The following is a 27,130-nucleotide window of genomic DNA, read 5'->3' on the forward strand; positions in this document are numbered from 1 at the left end:
CAGATGATTTGTTAGCCTGCAAGAAGAATAAACACAGCTCATACATAGAGCTGAGATCTGTAAATAACACAAATAATACTAACCATGAACTACTTCTGGGCGAATTACACCTCGAAACCTGACACTGATAGCAAAACACGTTACCTGGATATGGTTATGTACCTGAATTACCACAAGGTTGTGCCGTCAAACAGTAAAAAAGAACACATTTGAGGGACAGAACAATCCCTTTCTGGGGGTCTTTAAAGATCAAACATCATTTAACAAGAGTCAGTTTTCGGAGACAGAAGCAGAACCACTTCTGTAACTGGATGAGAAAAGGTCCTTTTAGTTCTGTCCTTGGGGACCTCAGCCTCAACTCTCCGAACTAGTCCATCCCTGCCTGGAAAAATCATTGTGATGGAGAGCTATGGGCCATTCGTCTCTCCGGGGCCTGATTGTCTTTCAATAGAACAACGTCCCTCTCTTGAAGGTTTCACCTCTTCGACTGCTGCTTGTGATGAAACTGCAAGGTGTTGAGGTATTTACGTCTCCACCTGCGCCAAAGGTATCAACAAGGTTTTGAACTTGCTTTCATTGCTCTTTAAAGAGGTCCCCTCCTTTAAAGTTACCTGGAGGAGGTGGTGTAGAGCCTGTTATGAGGGTCAGGAGCATTGCTGAGGTGAGGATGAGAGGTAATTCTGGATACGATGATACTGGGATGAGAGGTCTTCATGCGTCAGACATGATTTTTGAGTGACCTATGCGACCTATTACTCTCCGAAGTCTGACGTTACCCACAACAGGGGGCAACTTCAACTGGCTGCTTGAGGATGGGAGGTTGGATCCTGAGGTTACACATTTGAGCTCTTCTGCATAACACTTGTTCTGGATGCTCCTAACAATGCACATCTTGGCTTTCGTAAATTCTTCCTCTGTCGGGTGACAGGTGTGCCACCCATGACACTTGTTGTTGACAGAGTGAGAGAACAAGCAAGCTTTGTTGATCATGTGTGCCATTGCTGTGAAAAGAATGTTATCCTTTGAAAAGTGTATAAAGAGTTGCGTGTGCACCAGGTGTTTGATAATGTGTCTGAGACTCGTTGTCACATCAGGTCGTACCTCAGGGTCGATGAGGTCGTAAGTCTCCCCAGTCTTGAGGACACATTCTTAAGAAAGGCCGCAGCTGATGGCAAAGACCTTGATCCAGCGTCCACTAGATTCAGGTCTGTATGGATATACTTCCATTGGCCAAGACAATAAGATTCAGATTCCTTTATCGGTCCCACACACATACACTACATGCAATGACATTTTTCCTCTGCTTTGACCCATCCATTTTCCGGTACAGGTATGTTTAGGACATGGTGACAGATGGATGCGTTGGATCCTATTGTGCACACAGACATAAAATCTTCTTGACTTATTGTGCATGTATCCTAGCATGACCTTGCAGTCAGTGTAGTATGTGTTGTTGTCGAATGCTACATCCATTTCAGCGACTATCATCTCGGCGATCTCCACTGCGAGTACAGCCGCACACAGTGTTATGAGTTATGGCATTGTAAGTCCAGGCTGTGGAGCCAACATCGTTTTTTCCAAAGACATGGCCGACCTCAGTTTGTCAGGCAAGGCTAATCACCTTAATGTAGGCCAGAGCTGCAATTGCTTTCACTGACACATCTGTGAAGAGTTCTTTTGTTTTTGCACCTGCAGTAGAAAAATATGCATAAGGGCGTAGGATGTGGAGTTCCTGTATATCTTGGAGTTACTCTCTCCACCTAGTTGTTGGGACCTACTATTTGGGAAAAATAGTTGGGTCTACATTTGTAGCCAAATCCTGCAACCACATGTTTCTATGTCCTGGAGACAAAGGAGAGTTTCCAGTACTCAGTACCCCAAGGGTGCTTCATCTTCGTACATAGGATGTCACACCTTGTTAAAGCCCTATGAGACAAATTGTGAATTGTGAATATGGGCTATATAAATACAATTTGATTGATTATGACGTGTTGGGCAAGAGACATAATGATAAAGCTCTTCAAACATTTCTTGAGATTGCAGCAAATAAAATCACCAAATATAAAGTTTGGGCATCAGGGGAGATTGAATGCAATCTCTGTGTCCCTTTAAAAATAGTTTCGCCCAATGTTTTATTGTCAGCCTTGGGATAATGTAAACAACAATGACGGCTGTTTGGGGGAATTCCCTCGGGAGATAAAACGGCCTAACAGATACAGACAGTAACTCAATGTCAGGGAGGCATAACTGCTCGCGCACAGTGACATTACTGAACCATCTACGTTTGATGTGCAAGCATACCTCCCCTCCAAGGCTTTTAAAACCAAAAAATGAAAACAACCTCACAGACATAAAAGAGATAGTATAAGACAGGATCACACACAGAATAACGTTTAAAACACACTTAAAAATATCAAAGATAATGAGTGCTTCATTTAAATATACAAAAATCAATTAATCAATAAAACCTAACCCAACTAAAATAATTTAACAATTAAAAACAGGTTTGAGCTTATTACAGCAAAATACTCCAGCTTCAAACTTCATGGCCAAGGCGAGTGCCTCTCGACTGTTAAGCTTAAGTCATTTAGGTGATATGGTTTTTTTTGTTCGTTCACTACTTGGTATTCGGTATCAAATCCCACTTTTGGGTCACACCATCACAGATATTAAAGGTATAGTTCACGCAGAAATTGAACTTCACTAATTATCTACTGATCACTATGCCGTTCGAGGGGTGGGGGCCCTGCCATCCATATTCAAGTTACAACAAGGTCATTTATAGCATGTTTTAAGCCTAAAAGTCCACAACAAATGGCTAAGCTTGTGGAAGTTAGCATTTCCAAACATAGATATATATAAAGGCTAGATGTCTTGTCTGCGTTGCCGGCCAACGGAGTCGAACGTCTGCACATGGCGGCCATCTTGCCACAGTCAGCTCGCTCATCCATAACATTGGGTTGGTAGTGGTACATGTTCTTTTTAAATAAAATAAAATAATTCTTGATGTATATTTGTAAAGGGAAATCTTGTACCTATTTTAGAACATTATTCTGTTTTTTAGAACATAACATAATTATCCATAAGTATGCAGTGTCATAACTACATCTCTGCCGTTTATAACAAACCAAACTATTTAAAAATCAGTTGAAAATTGAGCAAGTTATGATTATATAAAAAGTACGTACCAATACCAACACAATGTTATGGGTAAGCGAGCTGACTGTGGCAAGATGGCCGCCTTGTGCGGACGTTCGACTCCGTTGGCCGAGACATCTAGCCTTTATATATATCTATGTTTCCAGCAGCCCCTTAATGCACCTCGCCGGAAGATATCAGCAGACATTAAGGTTTACTGCATAAACTTCTTCTTTATTCGGTTTATTGGATGTTGGGAACCAACATCAAGGTGCATTACCACCATCTACTGTCTGTTTTAATATCCTACTTCCCCTTCTTCCCCATTCAGTACTGTGTCTCTTATTAACCTTGATATATGACAGCTTCTTCTTCTTCTATGTTCAGTCTAGTGGCGGATAGCAACCCACTCTGTTTGAGCGTATATCAGAGTTATCTAGGCGGTATTACATTTTTTTGTCCAATCCTTTCTCCCCCAGATAATAAAGCATTCCTCATATTCCAATGGTAAAAACTATTTCGAAGCTCTGTTCTTACAATATATGCTTTGCAATTTACTTCTTTAGCTTTCCTCATTCTCTAACATAGCATGACATGCTCCACTGACTCCTCTATTTGGCAATAATCAAATATTAAGTGCAGTGTATTATTTAGTAGAGTATGTCCTATCTTCAACCTAGTCACAATTTTCACCTGTTTGGTACTTCATTTTGCTGTCCTCACTGTGCTCACTTCCTGCTGTACTGCATAAAGGTGTCTCCCTGTGTGAGCTAGATTCCAGCTATGCTGCCATTCTTTAATGTTTCCTTTGATTATTAAGGCCCGAGCCCCTCCAGTGGGAGGCCCTATTGTATTTCGAAATTTGTATTTCCCTTTAGGGGCTTTTTCAGGGCATGCTCAAATTGTTACCAAAGTTTGCAGGGAATTCAAAACCCAAAAAAGTAATTGTATTCTGGAGAAATTTGAAATGGGCTTGGAAAAATGGCTCAACAGCACCCTCTAAGGAAAAGCACCTCAGTTAGATTTCACCGGTCTTCACAAAAATCGTAGCCCAGGTGTATCATGACCAGACAAACAATAAAGGTCGGAGGTGCAATTGGAAAAAAGCCTCCTGAAAAGCCTCCTATTGGTCACTCTGGATCCCAGGACCTGTGAGGTCACCGGGCCAATATAAGGCCACTTCTCCCCCCGATTCTTTCTCTTTCTTCAATCCGTCTGAGGACGGATGGCTGCCAGCCTCTCTTCCTGAATCGCCGAGGGAGAAGCCTGGCTGCTCCAGCTCAAAACTTCTCTTCGCATCCAACTCTACGAGAGGAGCGCAAAGGTGCAGCTTCCAGCTCATCTCATCAGGGAAACCTCCTCGCACTTCAAGCTCTACCAAACTCCTAGTAGCGACTCGATGTCCTGCAGGACAACCAGCAACTGAGCCCCACAGCTCAACAGAACCGCGAAGGCAGAAACCATACAACTAGCCAGAATACTTCACAGAACCGCGAACTGAACTTCAACTTCCTTTTTCCCCTCTCCACGGATGGGTAACACAACTGGGCTTAACAATTATACTAGGCTAAGCAAGACTGTTTATTCGATTCTGTGTGGTGTTTATAAGTTTGATTTGTGTTTTGATACTTTGGTTATAAGCTATTCGAAAGTAATGTTAGTCTGCTAGGCTTCTCAGAGTCTTTCTTTGCATTTCATTCTACACCCTTTGTCTAACTTGGCACCAACACAGACACGCATATCTCTTCACCTAGTTATCTCCTCTCCCGCTACCTGTCGTTAAACCACTTCAAAAAAAGAGGGTCTGTTTCTTTAGTTTGGCCAGCGGCCATTTTGGGAGCACTCGGATTTACATAGACACACACACTCACATTCTCATCTTTGTTTAGTTAGCACGTTTGTGAATACCGAGAAGAAAATTGTATCGTAAAGCGCTTTGAGTGATCATTAAGGCTAGGAAAACGCTAGATTTGTTTAATGATTAACAAAACGCCTCGTCATGTGTTTGACATTGATTTATAAATTAATATACTCAAATTTAAAATTTGCTATTGTATTTTTACACATCCAAATGTGTCTGTTGGTGCATGGCATTGTTACAAAAAATATCTTAAAGGGAGTAATGGGTTCATTTCTAAGTTTGAAGTTTGTTAGGTGAGAGTTTGATGACAAAACACACATTTCTGTGTCCATAAAAATATATAAATAAAAGGCACCTATCTCTGTCCTACCTTGAAATTCCCCTTGGCCATGTGCTGTAGGACCCAGATGCGGTGGGACCAGGCATTGTAGTTGCTGGAATAGTGGCAGGCAGCATCAGAGCACACTTTTATCTCTTGCTGGAGAGTCCTGGACAGATGGTCACTAACTTGCTGGCTCCTCTCACTATCAGCCTGTGCTGCTTCACCCTGCGGCTGCTTCCTGCTGTGGCCCACAGCAGAGAACTGATGGAGGATCTGCTGCAGCACCCAGCGTCTGTAGGGAGACATCAACTGCTGAGTAACCTGTTGTACAGTTAATTAATGGACAAATAAAAAGACCGTCATTATGGTATAATTTATATATTCCATAATATGAGGTGGTGCAAGGAACGCGTTGAAAGTATGCAGGTAAGCATTTGTTTTTAGGTGTACATTATCAGTTAATTGCATCACGGATAAACAACTATATTCTGCCAAAGACAGTGAGCGTCCGTCCAAATGTGTTTTGGGAGCAAAGGGATCTATTTGGACAATATGATGTTATGAGCTCCTTGATAATGATGGGGCTTGATTGTGACCCTATAGGGGAGGTGTTCACATGTAAATGACATGTACATGACAAGTGAGCTTTTCAATTGCAAATCAGGTTAGTTTGACTCATCAATGTATGGGGGTGTAAACTTTTCTAATCTCCATTTTAAGGCATCTCTGGTATAAATACATCAGGCTTAGTATAATTATTGAATCATAAATGTAGCTTGAATAGATGCCGTGTGCAATTAATTATGCTATAATGAATGACATTGTATACCATAAGTCATTTCTTTTAAAAAAAAAGATAGAAACAGTGCAGACATTTATTTGAACACTCTCCAATAAATAATATAGTCAAGACATTGACAAGGTAAGAAATAATGATTTTTATTTGAAATTTTGTTCTTCAAACTTTGCTTTCGTCAAAGAATGCTCAATTTGCAGCAATTACAGCATTGCAGACTTTTGGCATTCTAGCTGTTAATTTGTTGAGGTAATCTGTAGAAATGTCACGCCACGCTTCCTGAAGCACCTCCCACAAGTTGGATTGGCTTGATGGGCACTTCTTGCATACCATACGGTCAAGCTTCTCCCACAACAGCTCAATGGAGTTGAGATCTGGTGACTGTGCTGGCCACTCAATTACAGACAGCATACCAGCTGCCTGCTTCTTCCCTCAATAGTTCTTGCATAATTTGGAGGTGTGCCTTGGGTCATTGTCCTGTTGTAGGAGTGGGTACAGGGTATGACATGGCGTTGCAAAATGGAGAGATAGCCTTCCTTATTTAAAATCCCTTTACCTTGTACAAATCTCCCACTTCAGTGTTTCCCCTAGGTTTACAGCGTCGTCGGTGGCGGCAGTGTTTCTTTTAATGATTTTGAACTGTACATTGGATTTCTGACCGGCGGATGCTCAGACATGTGTTTGTCCAGTTTGTCCTTTCTGTAGGACAGTCAGGGAGACTATAAATGGCCGGGTCTGGTTTCCTCTCACAACTGCCTGTTTATGCTGTCTACATGTTCGACAGAACATTCCTAAAACCAAAAAGAATGTACTCTATGAACTGTAATGTATCTATCTGGCTATCTATTTATGCATGCATGCATGTATATATGCATGTATGTAATGTATGTATTTACTGACTTCCATACGTAATCTGGATTGCCGGAATCCGGAAACATTTTTGGATCCGGTACTTATGTTTATCGCGTCTACACGAAGCCCTGTCACGAAAACACGGAAACGCTGGAGCGGAGGGGTTGAAATCGCTGTAAAGACGTCATTGAGCATGCGCATAAAGTGAAAGAAGACAAAAGTCGAGATCCTACTAGCAATCTTCCCATAACGACTTCTCTACCACCTGAAATCACTGTTACCATAGCAATCAAACAGGACTAGTTAAAATAGAGCACTTCGCCATAACCCTCGTTTGTGTTAAGTTACCGTTTTGAAACTTTGAAACCGTCTATAATTAAAAAAATGTTCACGTCAGATTTGCCGGTTTTGAACAATGGTCCGATTAAAATAGATTAAACAGTGATAGAAGGAAGTGACGCAGCGGGGTTAATAAGGGTTCAGGCTGAGGTTGCGAGGTGCGTTCACGTTAAATACAACAAGCGGAGAAATCAGAATCGAGGGCTGACCGGCGCATTTCCCGTGAGAACAGCAGGCGCCTGCGCGCTGGAGAATTGTGCGGCGCGGAGCTTCGGCGTCCGGTGTAATACTTAAGTTACCAAGATCAGTCTTGTACAACCAGGGGGAGTATTTCCCCTCTGAAAGCCAAGCTGGGTCAGAACCTATCATCCGGTGGTGACTGAACAGATGCTTGTCTGGGGCAGGGCGTGCAGCACGTGGACTCTTCTCTGAACTCGGACCCGGAGCAGGAGAGCTGCTCCGGCTGCGGATATGTTTAACTGCTTCTCAGGTGGTTCATGCGACATGTTTTCAGATAGATGCTCTCTGGCCGCTGGTGGGAGGTTGCTCACCTGTGTGCGCGCACGTGTCAGTGTGTGCGCGCATTTGGATGGAACTCCGCCGTGCGCGCTACAGAGAGCAGAGGAGAACTCTAACCGCGCGACCATGTCGAGACAGAAATGCAAGCTATAGACCTGTCTTATAGGAAATGTAACCTTAAAATGATTTATGTAGAGATCTGGCGGTATATTAAAAAATACAAAATAAAATAAATAATTAACTTGACCTTCCAGGGGGGGCGGGAGGTGCCGTTGGGGGGGCGCAGCACCCTCCTAATAGAATGGTAGGGGAAACACTGCACTTTAACAGCACCAAAGCAGGCCCAGACCATCACATTACCTCCACCATGCTTGACAGATGGCACTTTTTCAGCTTCTTTTCACCTGTTCTGTGTCTCACAAATGTTCTTCTGTGAGATCCAAACACCTCAAACTTCGATTCGTCCTCTGTCCAATGTCTGTGTTCTTTTGCCCATATCAATCTTTTCTTTTTATTGGCCAGTCTTTTCTCATTACATTAATATTAATAATAATAATCTTCATTTATATAGTACTTTTCAAAACATATGTTTACAAAGTGCTTCAAAAGGCAGCATAAAAACAGACAGGTCATAAAACATCAGGTTTAGAAGAAACAGGTCAAATACATTTGTGTATAAATACAAGTGCCGTGTAAGATTCTCAGTAAAAGCTATGAAGAAGTCAGTTATAAAGAAAGTTAAGACTCAGGTGAAATAAGGAGAGGCTCTCCGATAAAAATGTGTTTTAAGAAGGGACTTAAAAGAGTTCACTAAGTCAGCTGACCTGATCTCTTCATGCAGGTTGATCCAGAGCCTCGGGGCCCGGGCTGCAAATGCTCTGTCTCCCTTAGTTTTCAAGGCCCTCAGGAACAGAGGAGAAACCTCTAGCCGAGGATCTCATCATGCATACTAGTGTGTATGATTCTTAAAGATCAGCGATGAAGCAGGGAGCAAGGCCATGAAGGGCCTCAAAAGTGATCAGTAAAATCTCAAAAGAAATTCTTAAACATACAGGGAGCCAGTGTAAATATGCTAAAACAGGAGTGATGTGATCATGTTTCTTTCTTCTGGTTGAAAGCCTGGCAGCTGAGTTCGGGACAGTCTGGAGTCGATCAATAGAGTTTTGACTCAGGCAGGTAAAAAGGCTGTTAATCTAAACTTGATGAGATAAAAGCATGTAAAATCATCTGTGTCCTAAAAAGTTAGCATGGATCGTATTTTAGAAATATTTCTCAGGTGATAAAAACAGGATTGCCCAAGCTTAGTGGTGTCTTAGCTATTCGTCAAACCAGACTCCCAGATTCTTTACCAGAGGCTTTGTATTGTTAAATAGTAAACCAGCAGATGGCAGTATTTGTTTTGCCATGTGCTTGGACCCATTAATAGTTATTTAGTTATAGAGTTATTAACAGAGAGGCAGAACTTCCGGTTAAGAGATTAAACACATGCACAGACATGCACAAGCACACTCATGCAAGAAGGGAAATGAACCCTAACCCTAACCCTTTACTGAACAATCATTTATTTCGACCTCCGCTTACAGATTCAACCTTTCTCACATGGCATAATAGAGGCCTGAAATGTTTTAAAGATCTTTACAAAGATGGTATTTTTCGCAGCTTTACAAATCTCTCAGGAGAATTTCATCTCCCACCTTCTCATCTCTTTCGATACTTTCAAATTAGACACTGCGCTAAAGCTTTGTTTCCAGTTTTTCCCTCCTCGCCGCCGACCTTACAGTGGGAGGTGCTTTTAAACCACGATCCACTTCAAAAATCAATCATCTCTAAAGTTTATAATGAACTTCTGTCTTTTGATTGCTCTCCAGTTACTAAAGTTAGGGCTGCCTGGGAAGATGAACTGGATCTAAACTTGGAGGATGACTGGTGGGACACTGCTCTTAAGAAAATTCACACAAGTTCATCCTGCGCTCGTCTCACACTTATACAATTTAAAGTTCTGTTTAGAGTCCACTTTTCTAAAGCGCGACTGTCGCAAATATACCCCAGTATCACTGACAAATGCGACAAATGTCATGCCTCATCCTGCAATTTAACCCATATGTTCTACTCTTGTCCGCTACTCTCTTGCTTTTGGCTGAACTATTTTGACACCATGTCAAAAATACTTTCAGTGATTATAAAAGTCTCCCCCCATGTTGCCATATTCGGGTTCCCAGAGAACCATAACCGGTTTACCTCATCTCAATTAGACATTTTAGCTTTCACTTCCTTACTGGCAAGACGCCACCTTCTTCTCCACTGGAAGTCGACTAAAGCTCCCTCCAGTACTCAGTGGCTCAACGACACCATGTCTTTTCTAAAGCTAGAAAAGATCAGATATTCAGTGAAAGGCAGCTCTAACAAATTTTATAGTAAGTGGCTTCCCTTTCTTACATTCTTCCACTCTCTCCAGTCCCTGCCCCCTGATTGACGGACCCCCCCCCCTCTCTCTTTTCTCTCATTCTTCTTCCTTTTTATTCATTCATTTACTTATTCTTTTTTTGTTTTTCCTTTTGATTTTTCTTTCCTTTTAATTTGTTTATATTGTGCAGCTTTAATACTTAATTGTTACTTAATAGAATTTTTAGTTATCCATCTATCATTATTGTTGTTGTTTTCATTGAGTTGTGTAATGTGTTGTTCACTGGACCACGTTCATGTGGTCCATAAAATAAGAAAAACATTCTAGGAGGAAGACTGTATATACTATTCTTGATCCATCAAGATGCGCAGTGTTTTTGTGGTGTTAATGTCTCTGTGTATTGCTGATTGTCGTGCTGAGATTTTGTGATACCCAATGTAAATTTGACATTGATTTCTGACCTACTGTGCCTAACCTCTTAATAAAAATATTACAAAAAAAAAAAAAATCATACTTTATTATTTTGGACTCTTGGTGGGCGGTGTTGTTTATGCCAACGTGGATGATGATGATTCGGGTGTGAGGATGTTTACAGAGAAGAGAGGTGATCAGTTGAACCTCGTCCAAAACTATAGCACCAGGGAAGCAGTAGGTTGCAGCAGTTTTTGTTTAATGTGTCTGACTATGGAATCACCGATGATGAGAGATGCAGGAGGAGGAAACAAAGAGGTCTGAACCGGATTTGGGTTAACGGGACAAGTGGAGTACAATTTACAGCCAGGCAATGAAGAGGGGGCATGATGTCAAGCGCAATGGTTATGGTCAGTGTTATTTTTATGAGCCTGTTGGTTTGTAAGGACTTACTTGGTCCCCGGTGACCGGTTTCCCTAATTTTGGGAGGAGGCTGCATCCCATAATCCGGCATAGGCTGGGAGTGGCGCCGCTGGAGCAGGAGCTAGACCTGCAGCCAGCAGCTACACCGTGAGGGCTAGAGAGCATCTACGTTGGCCCTGGAGCCTAAACTTCAGTTGGCTCAGCACACTGGCTGAGGCCTTGGGTTTACCTCCCAATAGTTCTTAAAACAGCTTAAATCAAAGTGCAATCAACTAAAGTCCCGAATCCAGTCAAGGTTATTATTAAAAGGCACCTAATAATTCAGATGTGTAGGTAAAAAATGTGTCTAAAATTTAATAAAAACAGGCTAAATGTGAAATTCAAGAGAGCTGTTGGCAGGTAGTGCATTGCATGAAGGAAGAAATTTGTGACAAGTTAGTGTCGCTCCAAATTTCGTTGGAATTTCAGGTTAACGGCTGTTCACAAGAATCTGAAGGCAGCAGACAACTGCCAGGAGCTGCCGGGAATTGACGTGGGGTTGCAGTGTCTGGCAGTTTTACAAGCCTGAGAATGTTGGCAGGTGACCCGCCTGCTCCTAGGCCTAGGGGAGACTTTCACATGTAAATGACAATGCTGTGAGCTTTACAAATGCAAATCAGAATAGTTTCACTCAGTGCTGGAGAGGTAACACCTTTTTCTAAAGGGTACTAACTAAGGTACCAACTAAAATATCTGGCGTCAGTACACCAGGCTTAAAATAACTATAAAATCTGAAATTGTATCTCAAATAGATTTCCCTTATGTAAGTTATTGTGCTATGATGAATTACATTGTAAACCATGAGCTATGAAAAAAAATTGAAACAGTGCAATTTATTTCAACTTTTGCCTGTCTAGCTCATCCAAGATCTTTCTGTTGACACCAAAACACTGTGCTTCACATGAAACCTATCAGTTGTGGCATCGCGTGACAAAATCCCACTTATTTGTCTCCCAAAATACTGGCAAACTCAGCACCATATTCACATGTCCATGATGTCAAGCGCAATGGTTATGGTGAATACTGGAGTCTGTAAATACACACTTAAATATATTTCCCATATTATAACACTCATTCTTGCCAGAAGTGCCTTTTGAGTACTTAATGCTTTATGTACTAATTTCTAGATTTATGTTGCCTCATAAATTGAACTTCAATTGTCCTATTGTCATTTAACTTTCTCGGTATTTCATTAAAACACAAAACACTTTTACCCAAAGCGACTTAAAATAAGTGCATTCAAGTATGAGGGTACAAACACAGAATAGCAAGAATCATATAAGTACATTAACTTAACACCAGAAAGAATAGACTGATCCTCAGTCACATACTCATCCCATATAAATGTAAAGTACAATTTAAAAACTGTTATAACCGCTGCTTCAAAAGTGAAAAGGTAATTTGTGGAATTTTACTCTGAAAACGTCACACTCAGATCTTGAATCCGTTCTTTCCATGAAGATGTGGCCCAAATAGAAAAGCGCTTGGCAGAAGTGATCCGAAAGTATGACCACTTGTATAACGGAAAATATGGGAAAAATTTGTCCGCCAGAAAAAGGCTATGAGGAGCAGCTATGTAAATAAACAGTCGACGACAACTGCCACACACAAAGAAGGCATCTCTAAGGTCGTCTTCGAAGAAAAACATTACTCCCCCTAATGTTCTGGCGCTGAATGGCTTTGCAACAAGCGCAACCCCTGGGGAACCATAAATCAAAACGAATCTGTTGAAACAAGTGCGTGAAAAGCCACAGATGCAGTTGCAGAAGCATGCGCAGGCCTTTAGTCGTTAACGTCATCACGTTAGGGCTGGTCCAATCACAGCATCGTGAATGAAACATCTGCCTTCGGCAGACAAGAAACTACCGTTTTGCGTGATCCGACGAGTGACTCTGAGTGAAACTGGCTGAGGTCGACACAACACTGTTTTCCTGGAGAAGAGGATGAGTGCGTTGGAAAGCAAAAGCCCGGGCCAAGTGTGGACGAGTTGAGACAGTGAAGACGGGCCCACAGTCCCCAAATTACGGTTAGAGCTAAGCTACAGAGAGAAGCCATTGCTAACTGCTAAGTAACTGTAATGCCGGGTTTACACCGGACGCTGAAGCGAAGCGTAAGCGCTAATCCCTAGCTCGCCGGCACTTGGCTGGTCACACCGTACACGCTTAACTCCGCGGCTGTCATCCTGCGATTCCTCTCCGTGATCACACATACAGCTGATATTTGTCATTAACTGCAACGGCGTCCCAGCATTTGTCCTTTTTAATGTTGTCTTTATACAACATGTGCCGAGGATCTTACAGCTCACTGTACTACTTCTCCACTACAATTATTAATTTAATGTCATCCATCTTCAAGAACTTCTCCGCTGTTTGCTCCGTTCAATGCAGGGATTAAAGCAAAAAAAAAATCATCTGACTGAAAAAAAAAAATCGGCACTCACTTTCGGTCGTGGCTGCTTACCGCCTCGATATTTGAACTTCACGTGGTCCATTATCACTTACTAGTTTAAAGCTAGGGCATAAAACCAATATTTTTTTGCAAGACTTCACCATTCGTGTTAATGGGCTATAAATGACAAAACGTCTGCACAAGTTGTCAGAGCAAGCATTTATTTCCACAATGCTTTCAAGAACAATTATATGCCAACGCATGGATTTTTTTTTAAAATGCCGCGTCAACTTATCCATTCACACATGAGAAAGACGCAAGGCATGGTTCACAAACAAAAGGTTAAAAAAATCACAGCTGATTGGTGAAGTTATTGCAAATCATATCAGTGTTACCCCCCCCCCCTATTTTTTTTATCGATCTCATTTTTAAGGCCGATTTATAGTCGTTTTTTACGCACGCACGCACGCACGCACGCAGCTTCTACGGACTCGTTTTGGTTTATAGTTCCCCTACAGTGGCGCGTGTTGCAACGCAATTCACCGCCAGACCACTAGCCGGAGTAATGTTTTTTGTTGAAGTCGGCTCTTCTTCGTGTGTGGCATACGTTTATATACATCGCCACGGCGGCTCCTCAGAGCCTTTTTCTGGCGGACAAATCCGCCGGTCAGTGACGGGTTATACTAGTGTTCATAGCTTCGGATCTTTTCTGCCAAGTGCTCTTCTATTTTGGTCCATATTCGTTCTTCTAAATCTTCCGTGGTTTCCGGGTATGAAACCGGAAATGCGACTCCGGAAGGCCGATTTATACTCGGCTTTTTACGCCTTATGCGAGCGGAGTTGACGGAAATCCGTCATAGCGACGGAAAACTTTAATCCATGGTTCAATGTCGGGTGTCGAGGGTAAATTACGTATTCTCCACTCAAGCCTACGTGGAGATTACCTAGCCCGCCCCCCCTCTCTTTTTATTTTTATGACTGCTTGTGTGGCTGTAGTGGGGGCAGAGGGCGACATTTAATAATGTGATTGGTAAAATTGGTAAAATTAAAACTCCAGGACAACAGAAGGGGAATACAAGGTGGGGCGCAGAGGCATAACACGTGGGGCGCGCGACCGGGAGGGGGAAATGAGAGGCGGAACTAATGGTTCGAGGTCCGCATCTCTTAAACGGTGGAACAGTAAACAAATCGTTCTTTCGCCATAGCCAGGGATCAGCAACCTGCGGCTCTGCAGCAGCTCCCTGTACAGTGTTGTGAGTTCACAAATTAACGTGAACTCACGTTCACGTTAATTTGTTAAATCATCATCGTATCAGGCCAGCATGAAATACCAAGAGTGGGATATGTGTGTGTGCGCCCCCAGACAGCACACACAGGCCCCGGGGCTCCGCCCCCACTCATTTGCTCAGAGAAACACTAAGTGAGATCAGAGCTCGTTCCCCTGAAGCAGCCGGTCAGTGACAAAAAAGACAGTGTTCAAAAACCAAGTTGAAAAGAAAGTACAATGAAGCCTGCCCTGCTCTTGCGTTCACAGTAGGGCTGAACGATTTGGGGAAATAATCTAATTGCGATTTTTTTCCCCCATATTGCGATTGCGATTTAATAAGCGATTTTTTTATTTGATCCAATTTTTTTTCCCCAACAAAACGTAATGAATGATTTAAATATGACCAACACAATATTAGATACATTTAGTGTTAAATAAGATTTAAAATGATTGGTGTCTTACTGCTCCCAAGTCAGTAACATTTCACACAGCTGAAACATTGATTTTACAAAATATTTTCAAAGTACAGTAGAGGCAAATTCTATGTTTCAGCTGTGTGAAATGTTACTGACTTGAGAAGTAAAATATTCTTTAAAATTATAGGTGTCTTACTTCTCAAGTCAGTAACATTTCACACAGCTGAAACATAGAATTTGCCTCTACTATACTTTGAAAATATTTTGTAAAATCAAAGTAAATAAAGTTATAAATAAAAAACGGAGAAATGCACAGGCCACAAAGTCAAACAGTACAATTGCATGTATGTACAGTTTCCTGAAGTTAATGAAATGGTCCCACTCCTCTGACTGTGATTTTTAACTCCTTCGAACACAAGTCACGTAACAGACAGAGTGTGTGTGGAGCCACAACACAGCAGACATGAGGCGCTGTAAAGACCTTGAGCATCCCGTTCATGTCCCGGTGGTCGTGCAGCGGTACGGAGGCGCCGGGCCTCAGCAGGAAGACCCCCATGCTGAACACCTCTGTCCCGCAGATGTGCGTGTAGGGGACCGGGGGGCTCTGGAGCCCCGCCGCCCCGGCGCTCGGCCCCGGAGCTCGGCTTGCTTTTCCGGGGAGGGATTTTCAAGACCGCCGCCCGCACCGTGGTCACCAGCGAGATGAGCTCGCTCTATGTTTGCGCCACGTAGGTGACGCAGGCCTGCTTCGCTATCTTCTGGATCAGCGGAGTTGTGTTGTCCCGCGGCATTCTGGCTGTGGGTGAGGACGGCAGCCCGGTGCGCAACTCTCGTTCGCACGTTATAATCGCGCACGTTGCGATTAGGAAATCGCGTTTTATCATATCGCGATTAAATCGCAAATGCAATTAATAGTTCAGCCCTAGTTCACAGTGAATGAAGGAGGACATGAGGAGAGGCCAGTGTGTATTTTAGGTCTGAAAACTCTGGCAGCTGACAGTATGAGACCCAACAAATTAAGAAGACAATTAGAAACATTACATTCTAGTCACATGCATGTGTTCTTTTTGGGTGGGGCTTGAAAAAGATTCTATCGTTAAAGTGGGACATGACAGAAAAAGTTTGAGAACCACTGGATTAACTACACAATAACTTGTACAATCAGATTCAATTCAATTCAGTTCCTCGCACATGATCAGAATCCGTCCCTGTTGACATTATATGGTTAACTTAATTTGGGCTTGGCCAAATGGCTCAATAACGCCCCTACAATAATAAAAAAACTTCTACTAGGATTTCACTGTTAACATATACAGTAAGTGGTTTATGCAGACACTGAACAAAAAGGTAAAGCATTGTTTCCATTTAAACAACGTGGTTTTATTGAAAAAAATTCACCTAAGTAGCCTAAGCTAATAATATCACAAGTTAATAGGACCTGATCAGAAAATGAACTTAGTGTTTGTTTGACTCGCTCAAGAGTTTATGAGGTTGCATTTTAACATAATAACAAATGTGCTTTTATATAGCATTAATACTATGCATGGGAGAGTGTCTGTGTGTTTGTGTGTGGTTAAAAATGGCTGCTGTGGCCACTTTGAAGAAAAAGGCCACATAGGATGGTTATACATGTGTGAGTTGCTGGTGCCAGTTTAAAGAGTGGTAAGTTGAATGAAAAGAACGACCTCGAATTTGGGCTGGGCAATTCAACGAAGTATCAAAACCAAAATTTCTTAACCTCCAACCAAACTCATTTTGACTTAACACAAGACTTAATGTGATGCGCACAGCCAGGACATCAGGGTTAAAGTGACCTGAGCGATCGGGATCCATGATGCAACATCATCGATAAATGACTGAATAAATGTGATAGTCAGTTTATGTGAAGTGCGACGGGGAAGAAGAGACACACATACACACAGTCCTGCAGACAGAGCAAGACTAGAAAAGCGCTGATTGTGACTCAATTTCACCTGCTTTGGTTGAAAAAAAAGTGATAACATGTGCAATGGAGAGCCAAAAGCAAGACAACCCCCAAAAACGGAATGCTGTCGCATGAACAGACAATTGCTCTCTGTCCGGTACTTTTATAATTTTCTTGAGCAGTGTATATCAGTCACTTTACTTGTATTACTTGTAGTATTACTTCTATTTTAGCAAAGATCTTTATTTTTTACTTATTTTTCTTTTTTTATATTTCATTATATAGTTGTTTATGTTTTTTCTATTTTTCTATTTTGCTTTCTTGTTATTTACAAGAAGCACAATTTGGATGGATGATGCTTTAGTAAGTTCATTGTGGTTGTATCATTTCAATTAAGTATAAATAAATATAGTAATAATAATATAACCCAGAGTGACACCAAAACAGCAATGATCATTATGTACTTGCAGAAACACACAGCCACCCCAAACAATTTTTTATCTTCTAATAAATGCATTTTAAGCTACTAACAGAAGAGGGTGCTCAGCAACTACGTCTTACCGGTGTATCCATGTCTCTGGGCTCTTGGGGAATTTGGTGAGGGCAAGCTTGCCCAGATAGAGGTCCTTTTCTGGGTAAAGAACTCCGCACTGCAGCAGCTCCTTTCTGAAATAACAATCAGCTATACATTAGGCCGCTTGCTGACCTACACACATCAAGCATTTAACAGTGCAGACGGGTGCGTTTGTGGGTGCAAGTTTCACATACTGGTTTTAAATTGCTCAACTGGGGCCTAATTTTAAAAAAAAGTGCGTAGGATTCAGACTAAGTGTACATTTGCACAATACTTAAAAAAAAACAATTATAAAACCACTGCTTTATATATGCAATTAATGCATTGAGTGAGGAGAATAATTCTACAGATACTCCTTTCTCTCTCTAAGCCGTACCCAAAGTCATGTTATAGATAAAGGCCCAACCAACAGTGCATTGTAGTGTCTACGTTGAGGGACTTTCATATCTAACTCAGATGCGCCAGACCGAGAAGCACCAACTTCAACTCTCACCGACTTCAATTCCTTTGCGTATTTCACCAGTGGAAAGATGTAATGGATTTTGGATTTGGATGGATTTGTATTTATATAGCGCTTTTCTAGTCTGATGAAGACCACTCAAAGCGCTTTACAGTACAGTTTCACATTCACCCATTCACACACACATTCATACAGTGCATCTACTTGCAGCACTTTGTTATTCTATGGGGGGCTATTTAGGGTTCAGTATCTTGCCCAAGGACACTTCGGCATGCAGATGGTTCAGACTGGGGGTCGAACCCCCGACCTTCAGGTTGGAGGACGACCACTCTACCCCTCAGCCACAGCCGCCTTTGATGTAAGGACAATGTTATTTAGAAATGCATACTTTAAGCTTAACTATCAAATAGGATGCGAACATCTACATGTAACCGAGAGTGACAGCAATTCTAGCCATTCATGGATGTGCTGCTGGAATGGGTCACGCAAGTAGAGGGAGATATATGGGGATGCTGTGGAAGACATATTCAGACTTGTGGGCGACAATTGCTTATTTTATTTCGTAAAAGTTTTATATCGTTCCTTCTGGTCTACTTGATGCATCAAGTCTACATTAAAACATTCTGCATAAGACATCAGTTGCTGCCTGAGTTCTCCTTTCAACAGCTTCCAGGAAACTTCCTTAACAAATAGTGACCACTCATTTTAATTAACCCACCAAAAACTGCATGCATTTTGAAATCTAGGACAGCTGTGATATAGAATTCCCGAAATGGACTTAAGGTAGAGGGGTAATAAACAGTTAAGTTTGAATCATATCAAACACACAAATGTCGTCCGAGACAGAGCACCGCTGGTTTAGAACGGGATCGCCATCTTCCCAGACTACACACCCAGCGTCGCCAAAGCCAGAGCCGCGTTCACAGACATACGGAAGGGCCTACGAGGAAGGAAGGGAGTTCGCTACGGTCTACTGTATCCAGCCAGGCTCCGGATTTCACAGAACAATGAAGACGAGGAGTTTCTGGATTCCAGCAGAGCCATGGAGTATGTCCAGAAGAAAGTTATTCCATCTACTGAGGCTGCTGTCTAAATGTTTCCCTACCAACACTGTTAATTACAGTAAGGACTGCCCAGTGAGTCTTGCACTCTCACATATTGGCACATCATGTCTATTTTGTATTTAAATATATATATTTTGCAATATTACTCAAATCCCAGTTGAAAACACAAATCCTTATAGCCTATATTGTGCCTGTTATTTCTATTAATATTATTTGTATCATTCCACTATACTTGCTCTAGGGCTGAACGATTAATTGTATTTGTGATAAAACGCGATTTCCTAATCGCAACGTGCGCGATTAAAACGTGCAAACGAGAGTAGCGCACCGGGCTGCTGTCGTCACCCGCAGCCAGAATGCCGCAGGACAACAAAACTCCGCTGATCCAGAAGATAGCGAAGCAGGCCGGCATCACCTACAGGTGCCTCAAGTCTTCGGCGTGCGGACACATAGAGCCAGCTCATCTTGCTGGTGACCGAGGTGCCGGCGGAGGACCTGAAAATCACTCCCCGGAAAAGCAAGCCGAGCTCCGGGGGGGCGGGGCTCCAGAGCCCCTACACGCACATCTGCGAGACGGAGGTGCTCAGCATGGGGGTGTTCCTGCTGAGGCCCGGCGCCTGCGTACCGCTGCACGACCACCCGGACATGAAGGGGATGCTCAAGGTCTTTACAGCGCCTCATGTCTGCTGTGTTGTGGCTCCACACACACTCTGTCTGTTACGTGACTTGTGTTCGAAAGGGTTAAAAATCACAGTCTGAGGAGTGGGACCATTTCATTAGCTTCAGGAAACTGTTCATACATAGAGTTGTACTGTTTGACTCTGTAGTCTGTGCATTTCTCCGTTTTTTATTTATAACTTAATTTACTTTGATTTTACAAAATATTTTCAAAGTATAGTAGAGGCAAATTCTATGTTTCAGTTGTGTGAAATATTACTGACTTGGGAGCAGTAAGACACCTATAATTTTAAAGAATATTTTACACTAAATGTATCTAATATTGTGTTGGTCATATTTAAATCATTCATTACGTTTTGTTGAGAAAAAAAAGAGGATCAAATAAAAAAATCTCATATTAAACTGCAATCGCAATATTGGGGGAAAAAAATCGCAATTCGATTATTTCCCCAAATCGTTCAGCCCTAACTTGCTCACAGTCAGCTACCTTAAAAGGAGACTATTAGCTCTGCGTGCAACTCAGATACTATTTTACCATGAGGAGCTGGTTGATTTTACAGACCTATCAGGTACTGCAAGGGCCTGAATGGCCATTACTCGACACTGTCCCTTTCTGTGTCTACTTTACTTTCTTTTTCTTTTTTCTTTCTCTATTCCTTATCTTAGCACACCCATAGCATAGTCAATTATATCTCGACTGTGCACCGTTGCTGCTTTCCCTTAGTGGCTAGGGACTAGGTCCCACCTGACTGTTGTTGATGTTAGTTAGCAGTAGTCAACTGTTGTGCTCCCCTTGTTCTGATCCCACTGTTCCCATGGGATCCTATGTTGGATATAAGTACAACAAGGTTGTTATCTATTTTTCTAAAATATCTTTGTTTAACCCACCCCTATTGTTTTCATAATGTAGTCCAAGTCCTCACACTCCACATAACAAGATACATGGCCCATGTGCTCACTGCTTACTTCCGCTTGCCATTTCATTGCACGAACTCTCAAAATATGCAAATTAAATATAATACGTAATGTCCCCGCTTAAAGTTATATTGTCAAAGGTCTCCATAGCCCTGTTAAGAGAAAGAAGATTCTACATCAGATGAAACAAGCCAACTGTCACATTGCATTCCTACAGGAAACACATTTATCTGATGCGGAACATGAAAAGTTGAAAAGGTCCCGGGCAGATAAAGTATATTACTCTTCACACCGATCAGGGAGTAAAAATGGGAGTATCCATACTTATACACAGACAAATTAACTTCACACAAACACTGGTGCATAAAGATACCGAGGGGAGGTATATTATAGTTAATGGTTAAATTGATGGCATAGCAGTGTCCCTCATAAATGTATATGCACCTAAAGAAGACGAGCCCGGCTTTATCAGGACATTGTTCAATAAGATTTTACAATACAGTTCAGGACTGCTATTGATAAGAGGAGACCTGAATTGCGTAATGTCACAATTAATCGACCGACAACCTGCCTCTAAAGCTCCACTCTCTAGAATGAGCAGAATGCTCAAATACCAATCCCCAGAAGCAGGCCTAGTAGATATATGGAGAAGCAGGTTTCCGAGAAGCAGGGATTTCACCTTCTATTCAAGCAGACATACATCCTATTCAGGGTTTCCCCCAGAAAACTTGCTAAGCCTGGTGGTAGGGCCGCTAGAGAAGACCGTGTTTTTAGAAAAAAAAAATGTTAAAAGTTGAAAGGAATTTTGAAATTATGACAATTATGTGTTATTGTAAGACATTTATCGACAATACTTATTAACTAGTACTGTCAAACGATTAAAATATTTAATCGCAAATTTGTATCTATTCTAAATGTCCCTTCATTTATTTTTTTTCAATCATTTTTTTTTCATTTTAATGGTCTGATCAACATGGAAAAGTGGATTGGCTTGCTTTATGCAAATGTTTTATTTTATTGAAAAACAACATTGCCAAACAGGGCGGTACAAAATAAAATTATAAAGTGCACATTTCTGGTAAACAAGGACTCAGCCTATAGTGCAGTTAAACCATGGCTTAATATTAAAATATATTTTTATTTTGAGTCCTCCCCATATTAGTGGAAAATGTATGAAATAAGAAGTACCCTATTTTAAAGAATTAAAACCATATATCTGCAGCCTAATAGTGTAACGGACTGGGTTTATGTTTATGTTTGGTTTTGACGTTCAGTAAAACACTGTTGAAGGAGCGTTCTGATGTCTGAGGGTCAGTGAAGGCGTCGGGGTGGGACATGTGACTGTTTCCACCAATAGGATGGGGTTGTTATGGGATCGGGGCTCAATGAGGAAGTGAAGTTTTGTTGATGTGTGCGAGTGACGGAGTAAGAGCGAGAAGTGCACATGTTGGTGTAGAGCAGGGGTCTCAAACTCGCGGCCCGCGGGCCAATTGCGGCCCGCGGGACGATATTTTGTGGCCCCCACCTTAATATGAAAGTTTAATGTTAGTGCGGCCCGCACAAACATTGTAGCAGCTCCGCTGTTAGCTGCTGTGTGGGACAATGTTATGATATTCTGGTTTCCTACTGTGTTCCTGACCAGTGAACGCAGCATGCAAGTGAGTGACATGGGGGGCGGGGTCGTGAGTGTGTGTGTACGTGTGAGAGTGAGTGAGAGAGAGAGCCGGGAGAGAAAAGAGTGGCTTTGGATGTGCGGTGCAGGAGGGTGAAATTCATAGTTTTCCGCCCTCTTTCGCGCATGTCATGATGTATCCAGTGCTTCATTTGTAAATCACAAGGTGCCGGAACGCTAAGTACATATCACAGCGCAGGTACGACGAGCACAGGTCCCGGAACGCACATAAAACGCCGCTTAAAACAGCACACACATGCCACTTACAATGCAGTGGGACTTATTTAGGCTATACTGCAGTGACGGTATCAGTCTTTATGTCAGTGATTAATAAAGTGGCGTCTTGAGCAAAGGCGACTTCTGTGTCCAGCGGAACGGAACACACACACATACACACACACACACAATTTGTTAAATTGAAGGCAAATTCAAGGGACACCACGGCTCCTTTACGCACACGCTGTGAGGTTTTGGAGCTTCTTTACGCAGACAGATTATTCTAAACCGCAGCAGTTTATAACACGTCATTGAGCTAATATCTACATTTTACAGTCTGGGCTGTTTACATTATTATTTACACCTGATATGTGTGGATGAATTTTAATGAATTCAATTCCCTCATCCTCTGGTGGTGACATTTACGCACCGAGCCACGGACTGTACATGACGATGTGCTAGTTATTTTGGTTCATCTTAGAAGTCTGCATTTGTTATTATTTTATGAAATTGTGATGCTATTGTTAAGAAAGCTTTATATATAATTTATTAGATTATCTTGTTGTTGCGTGGCCACAAATTAGTATTTCATCCACCAATGTCAACAGGGGCTCCGTAATTTTCTAGTGATTACATTATATTGTTATATTTTATTTTAATCATTTCTTAAAAAACTTTTTTTAATATTCATATTTTTTTCGATACGAGAGGTACCGGATCTGCTCAAATAAGTCCCAGAACGCAGGCAAGCCAACACGCCGGCACAAAGTAAGCACAAACATGTATAGAAAAATGTGAGGCTACAGGAGGAATTTGATCATAGATTTGCAGACTTCAAGACGCACATAGCGACTTTTACAAAAATTTTGCGGATCCCTTCTCCTTTGATGTGCAAGATGCCCCTTCTGTGCTTCAAATGGAGCTCATTGGCCTGCAGTGCAACTCTGACCTCAAAGCCAAGTTCAGGGAGGTGAGTGGAAAGGAAGACAAGCTTGGGCAATTTTTGTGAGAATTGAACCCCAGCTTCCTTGAGCTTTCCCGAATGTTCAAGCGGACCATGTGCCTTTTTTGGAGCACATATTTGTGTGAAAAGCTCTTCTCCACCTTGAACTTCAATAAGTCCAGGTACAGGTCCAGGCTTACTGATGATCATCTTCAAGCCATACTGAGGGTCTCAACTGCTTCCTCCCTCAAGCCAAATGTGGCTCAGCTATGTGAGAGGAAGCGCTGCCAGGTCTCTGGCAGCAAGAAGTAGGCAAGAGAAGCCATGTTTACAAGAACCGTTCGTGTTCTTCAATATTCTATTCATGTTCAGAAAAACCCATTGAAGTTAAATAACAGTTAGTAATGACATTAGAGAAGTTTGGATTTTTTTAGCAAAGTTTTTTTTTTTTTGTGGAATACCTGATGCGGCCCAGCCTCACCCAGATACTGCCTCCAGCGGCCCCGATGTAATTTGAGTTTGAGACCCCTGGTGTAGAGGATAATAAAAGCTACTAAACTACGAAGAAGTTCCGTGTCCTGTGGAAGCGGGGATGCTACAATAGCTTAAAAATATATATTTTAGTTGGCGAAATATTAACACAAAAAGCGAGAGCAGGTCAGACTGGATCCGAACAGATACTGAAGCTGCAGCTGCCGAAGAGGCACAATTTCTTACGGTGTTTCTAAGTTGTTTAAAGTTTTATTAAGGTGTACGGTGACAAGGACGGTTCAATAAACGACCTAATCAGTTAAGTCTCATCAATCTTTCGGGGGATCTGCTACACCGTCTTTGGTATCATGTTTCTGGTGCATAACATTTTTTTTTTTTTTTTTAAATAAATAAACAAGCGACGCTTAGCCTGGCGGTGGGGGGAGAAAAGCCTGGCGGCCCGCCAGGCCTATAAAGCACTGGAGGAAACCCTGCTATTCAAGGATTGATTTTTTCTTTACCACTAAAGCAGATCTACATAGGATAGAGGACATTGAGATTCTGCCTATAACTATATCTGATCACACACCTGGGGCATTAAAATGGGACATAGGCCAAAGACCAACATTTAAACAATGGAGACTTAATGCATCTCTCCTTAATGATAAAGAATTTACCTCCTTTGTCACAGCAGAACTCAAGGAATACTTGGATAATAATACCTCGGCTGAAACTACTCCTCTTATATTGTGGGACTGTGCCAAAGCATACATCAGAGGCCGTATTATCTCATTTACATGTGCTAGGAGAAGAGGTAAGGAGGCTAAACAGAGAGAATTGGAAGATAAAATAAAAGATTGAGAGAATAAACATAAACAATCAGCTTCGGCCAGTCTCCTAAATGACCTAAACACAACCCGGAGAGAACTCACAGCCTACTATCAGATAAAATTGAGCGAAGTTTAAGATTCACAAACCAAAGATACTATGAACACGTAATAAGGCAAGCAGATTATTAGCATTCAGATTAAGAAAACAGCAATTATCTAATACAGTACAGAAAATAAAATCAAAAGAAATGTTTGTTACAAAACCAGATAAAATAGCAGAATCCTTTGCTGAGGTTTATTAATCGCTATACAAAATACAGATAACTGCTCTGATGATGCAAAACTTACAGAGTTCCTAAACCCTATAAAATTAACTGAACTGACAGAACCAGCAGCTAAGGAATTAGATGAGCCTATTGAGAAATGGGAGATCAAGCAAGTGATCTCAACGCTCAAAAATATTAAAAGCCCAGGACCAGACGGATATATTAATGAATTTTATAAAACCTTTAAGGATATTTTATCACCACTGTTGCTAAAAGCATACCACCATGCATTAGAATCTAAAACTATGGCACCATCTTGGAAAGAGGCCACTAGTGGTAATTCACAAAGAAGGTAAAGACCCCACAGAGTGCCAATCCTATAGACTGATATTGCTGCTGAACGGGGACCTGTGCATCCTAACAGCAATCCTAGCAAGAAGAGTCAATCATATAATCACTGAAATTATCCATCCAGATCAGACGGGATAAATAACTGGAAGATACTATGGCGATAACTTACTACGCTTATTAAACATTGTATCCCATCAAAAAGAAGAGAAATCAGAATCAATGATTATGTCTCTCAAAAAGCATTTGATGATCACTTCTGGATCCGGATCAAGATGGATGCTTGAGACTTTTCTCCGTTCCAGGCTACAAATAAATTAATAACTTTTTCCATATAAACTCAGCACTGTCGGTCGAATTGTACCTCAACGATGCCCAAACCGCATGGAGGAGGTCGAGGAGAGGGTCTCTGCCACGGAGGACAGCCACAGTGCCCAGGACACCTGCACAACCGCCGTGGAAAAAACAGTGAAGCAGCTGCTGTTGAAAATTGACGACCTAGAAAACCGTGGCCGTCGCAAAAATCTGAAAATTATCAACCTTCCAGAGAAGACGGAGGGCAACATCCCGCTTGCGGACTTTCTCCAGACAACATTACCGACTTTAATCGGCCTGCCTGCTTAATACCCCCCGCTGGAGATTGAACGCGCCAAACGGGCCCTGGCTCCCGCTCCGGCCCCGGACAAGCCCCCGAGAAGCGTCCTGGTCTGGTTTCTGCGATATTCCCAAAGAAGGGCTGTGCTCAGAGCAGCGCTAAAGAAACGCGACATCCACCATGGCAGCTCCCTGCTGCAGTTCTACCCCGATCTGTCAGCGGAGGTCCTGCGAAGGCGGCGAGAGTTTGACACCATGGGGAAAGCGCTGGCTCGTCATAATAAATACCTTGGATTTGACTACCCAGCCCGCCTCCGGTGTCTCCATGAAGGGCAAATTCGCCTTTCCGACATCCTTGAGTCTGCGGCCGCATTTCTGGATACCCTTAAATTGGGTAATTTCTTCTGCATCTCAGTTGTTACCAGTTACAATGGAAAAGGAAAGACTTTACATGCACATGGAGCACCCACTGAACATTGTGTATTTTTCTGTGACCACCATATGGACTTTGAGAGAATAGTTTAATATCAACGGAGCTGATTGATCGACTCGTAGTTTTTTTTTCCCTTGGGAATTCATACTCTACTGCAGTGCTTTTTTTCTTTTTGTCACAAATACAGCACTTGCACTTTTAATTTAGTTTTGTTAATTAATATATCCTTATCGTATCAGCTCTGTGTTTAGTCTGTATTCAAAGAACACTTTTCACTAACGTTGTGGTCCAGGCAAAACTTGGAAACCCATTATTCTGGGGGTGTCTCATAGTGCTGTATATTGTTCAGCCTGGGGTGTGGATAATGTTTTTGGTGTCCTAGTTGTTACTGTGATCTACCTGCTAAACTAGGATTTGGACTAGGTAAAGTATGCCCAGTGACTTCTTTTGGGGTAGTTTTTTCCTGTCGTTCAGGGACAGGATAGGGGAGGGTAAGCGCTGCTGTTTACATTTTTCGTGTTTCATTTTCCTTTTGTTGGATGATTGCAGTCTAGGTTTATTTTCTCA

General features: G+C 42.0%; 1 protein-coding gene across 1 annotated transcript in view; it reads right to left on the minus strand.

Moving 5' to 3' along the window:
• ptar1 (protein prenyltransferase alpha subunit repeat containing 1) overlaps positions 1-27,130 on the minus strand; it is a 42,936-nt gene that overhangs the window by 8,173 nt on the left and 7,633 nt on the right. Inside the window, exons 4-5 of the mRNA XM_061072049.1 lie at positions 17,661-17,765; positions 5,370-5,613 (exon numbers count right to left, since the gene is read on the minus strand). Coding sequence (XP_060928032.1) covers positions 5,370-5,613; positions 17,661-17,765 — 349 coding nt within the window. The remainder of the gene's footprint in view (positions 1-5,369; positions 5,614-17,660; positions 17,766-27,130) is intronic.

The sequence above is a fragment of the Limanda limanda genome, chromosome 5 (genome assembly GCF_963576545.1).
Source record: "Limanda limanda chromosome 5, fLimLim1.1, whole genome shotgun sequence".
NCBI classification, from domain to species: Eukaryota; Metazoa; Chordata; class Actinopteri; order Pleuronectiformes; family Pleuronectidae; genus Limanda; species Limanda limanda.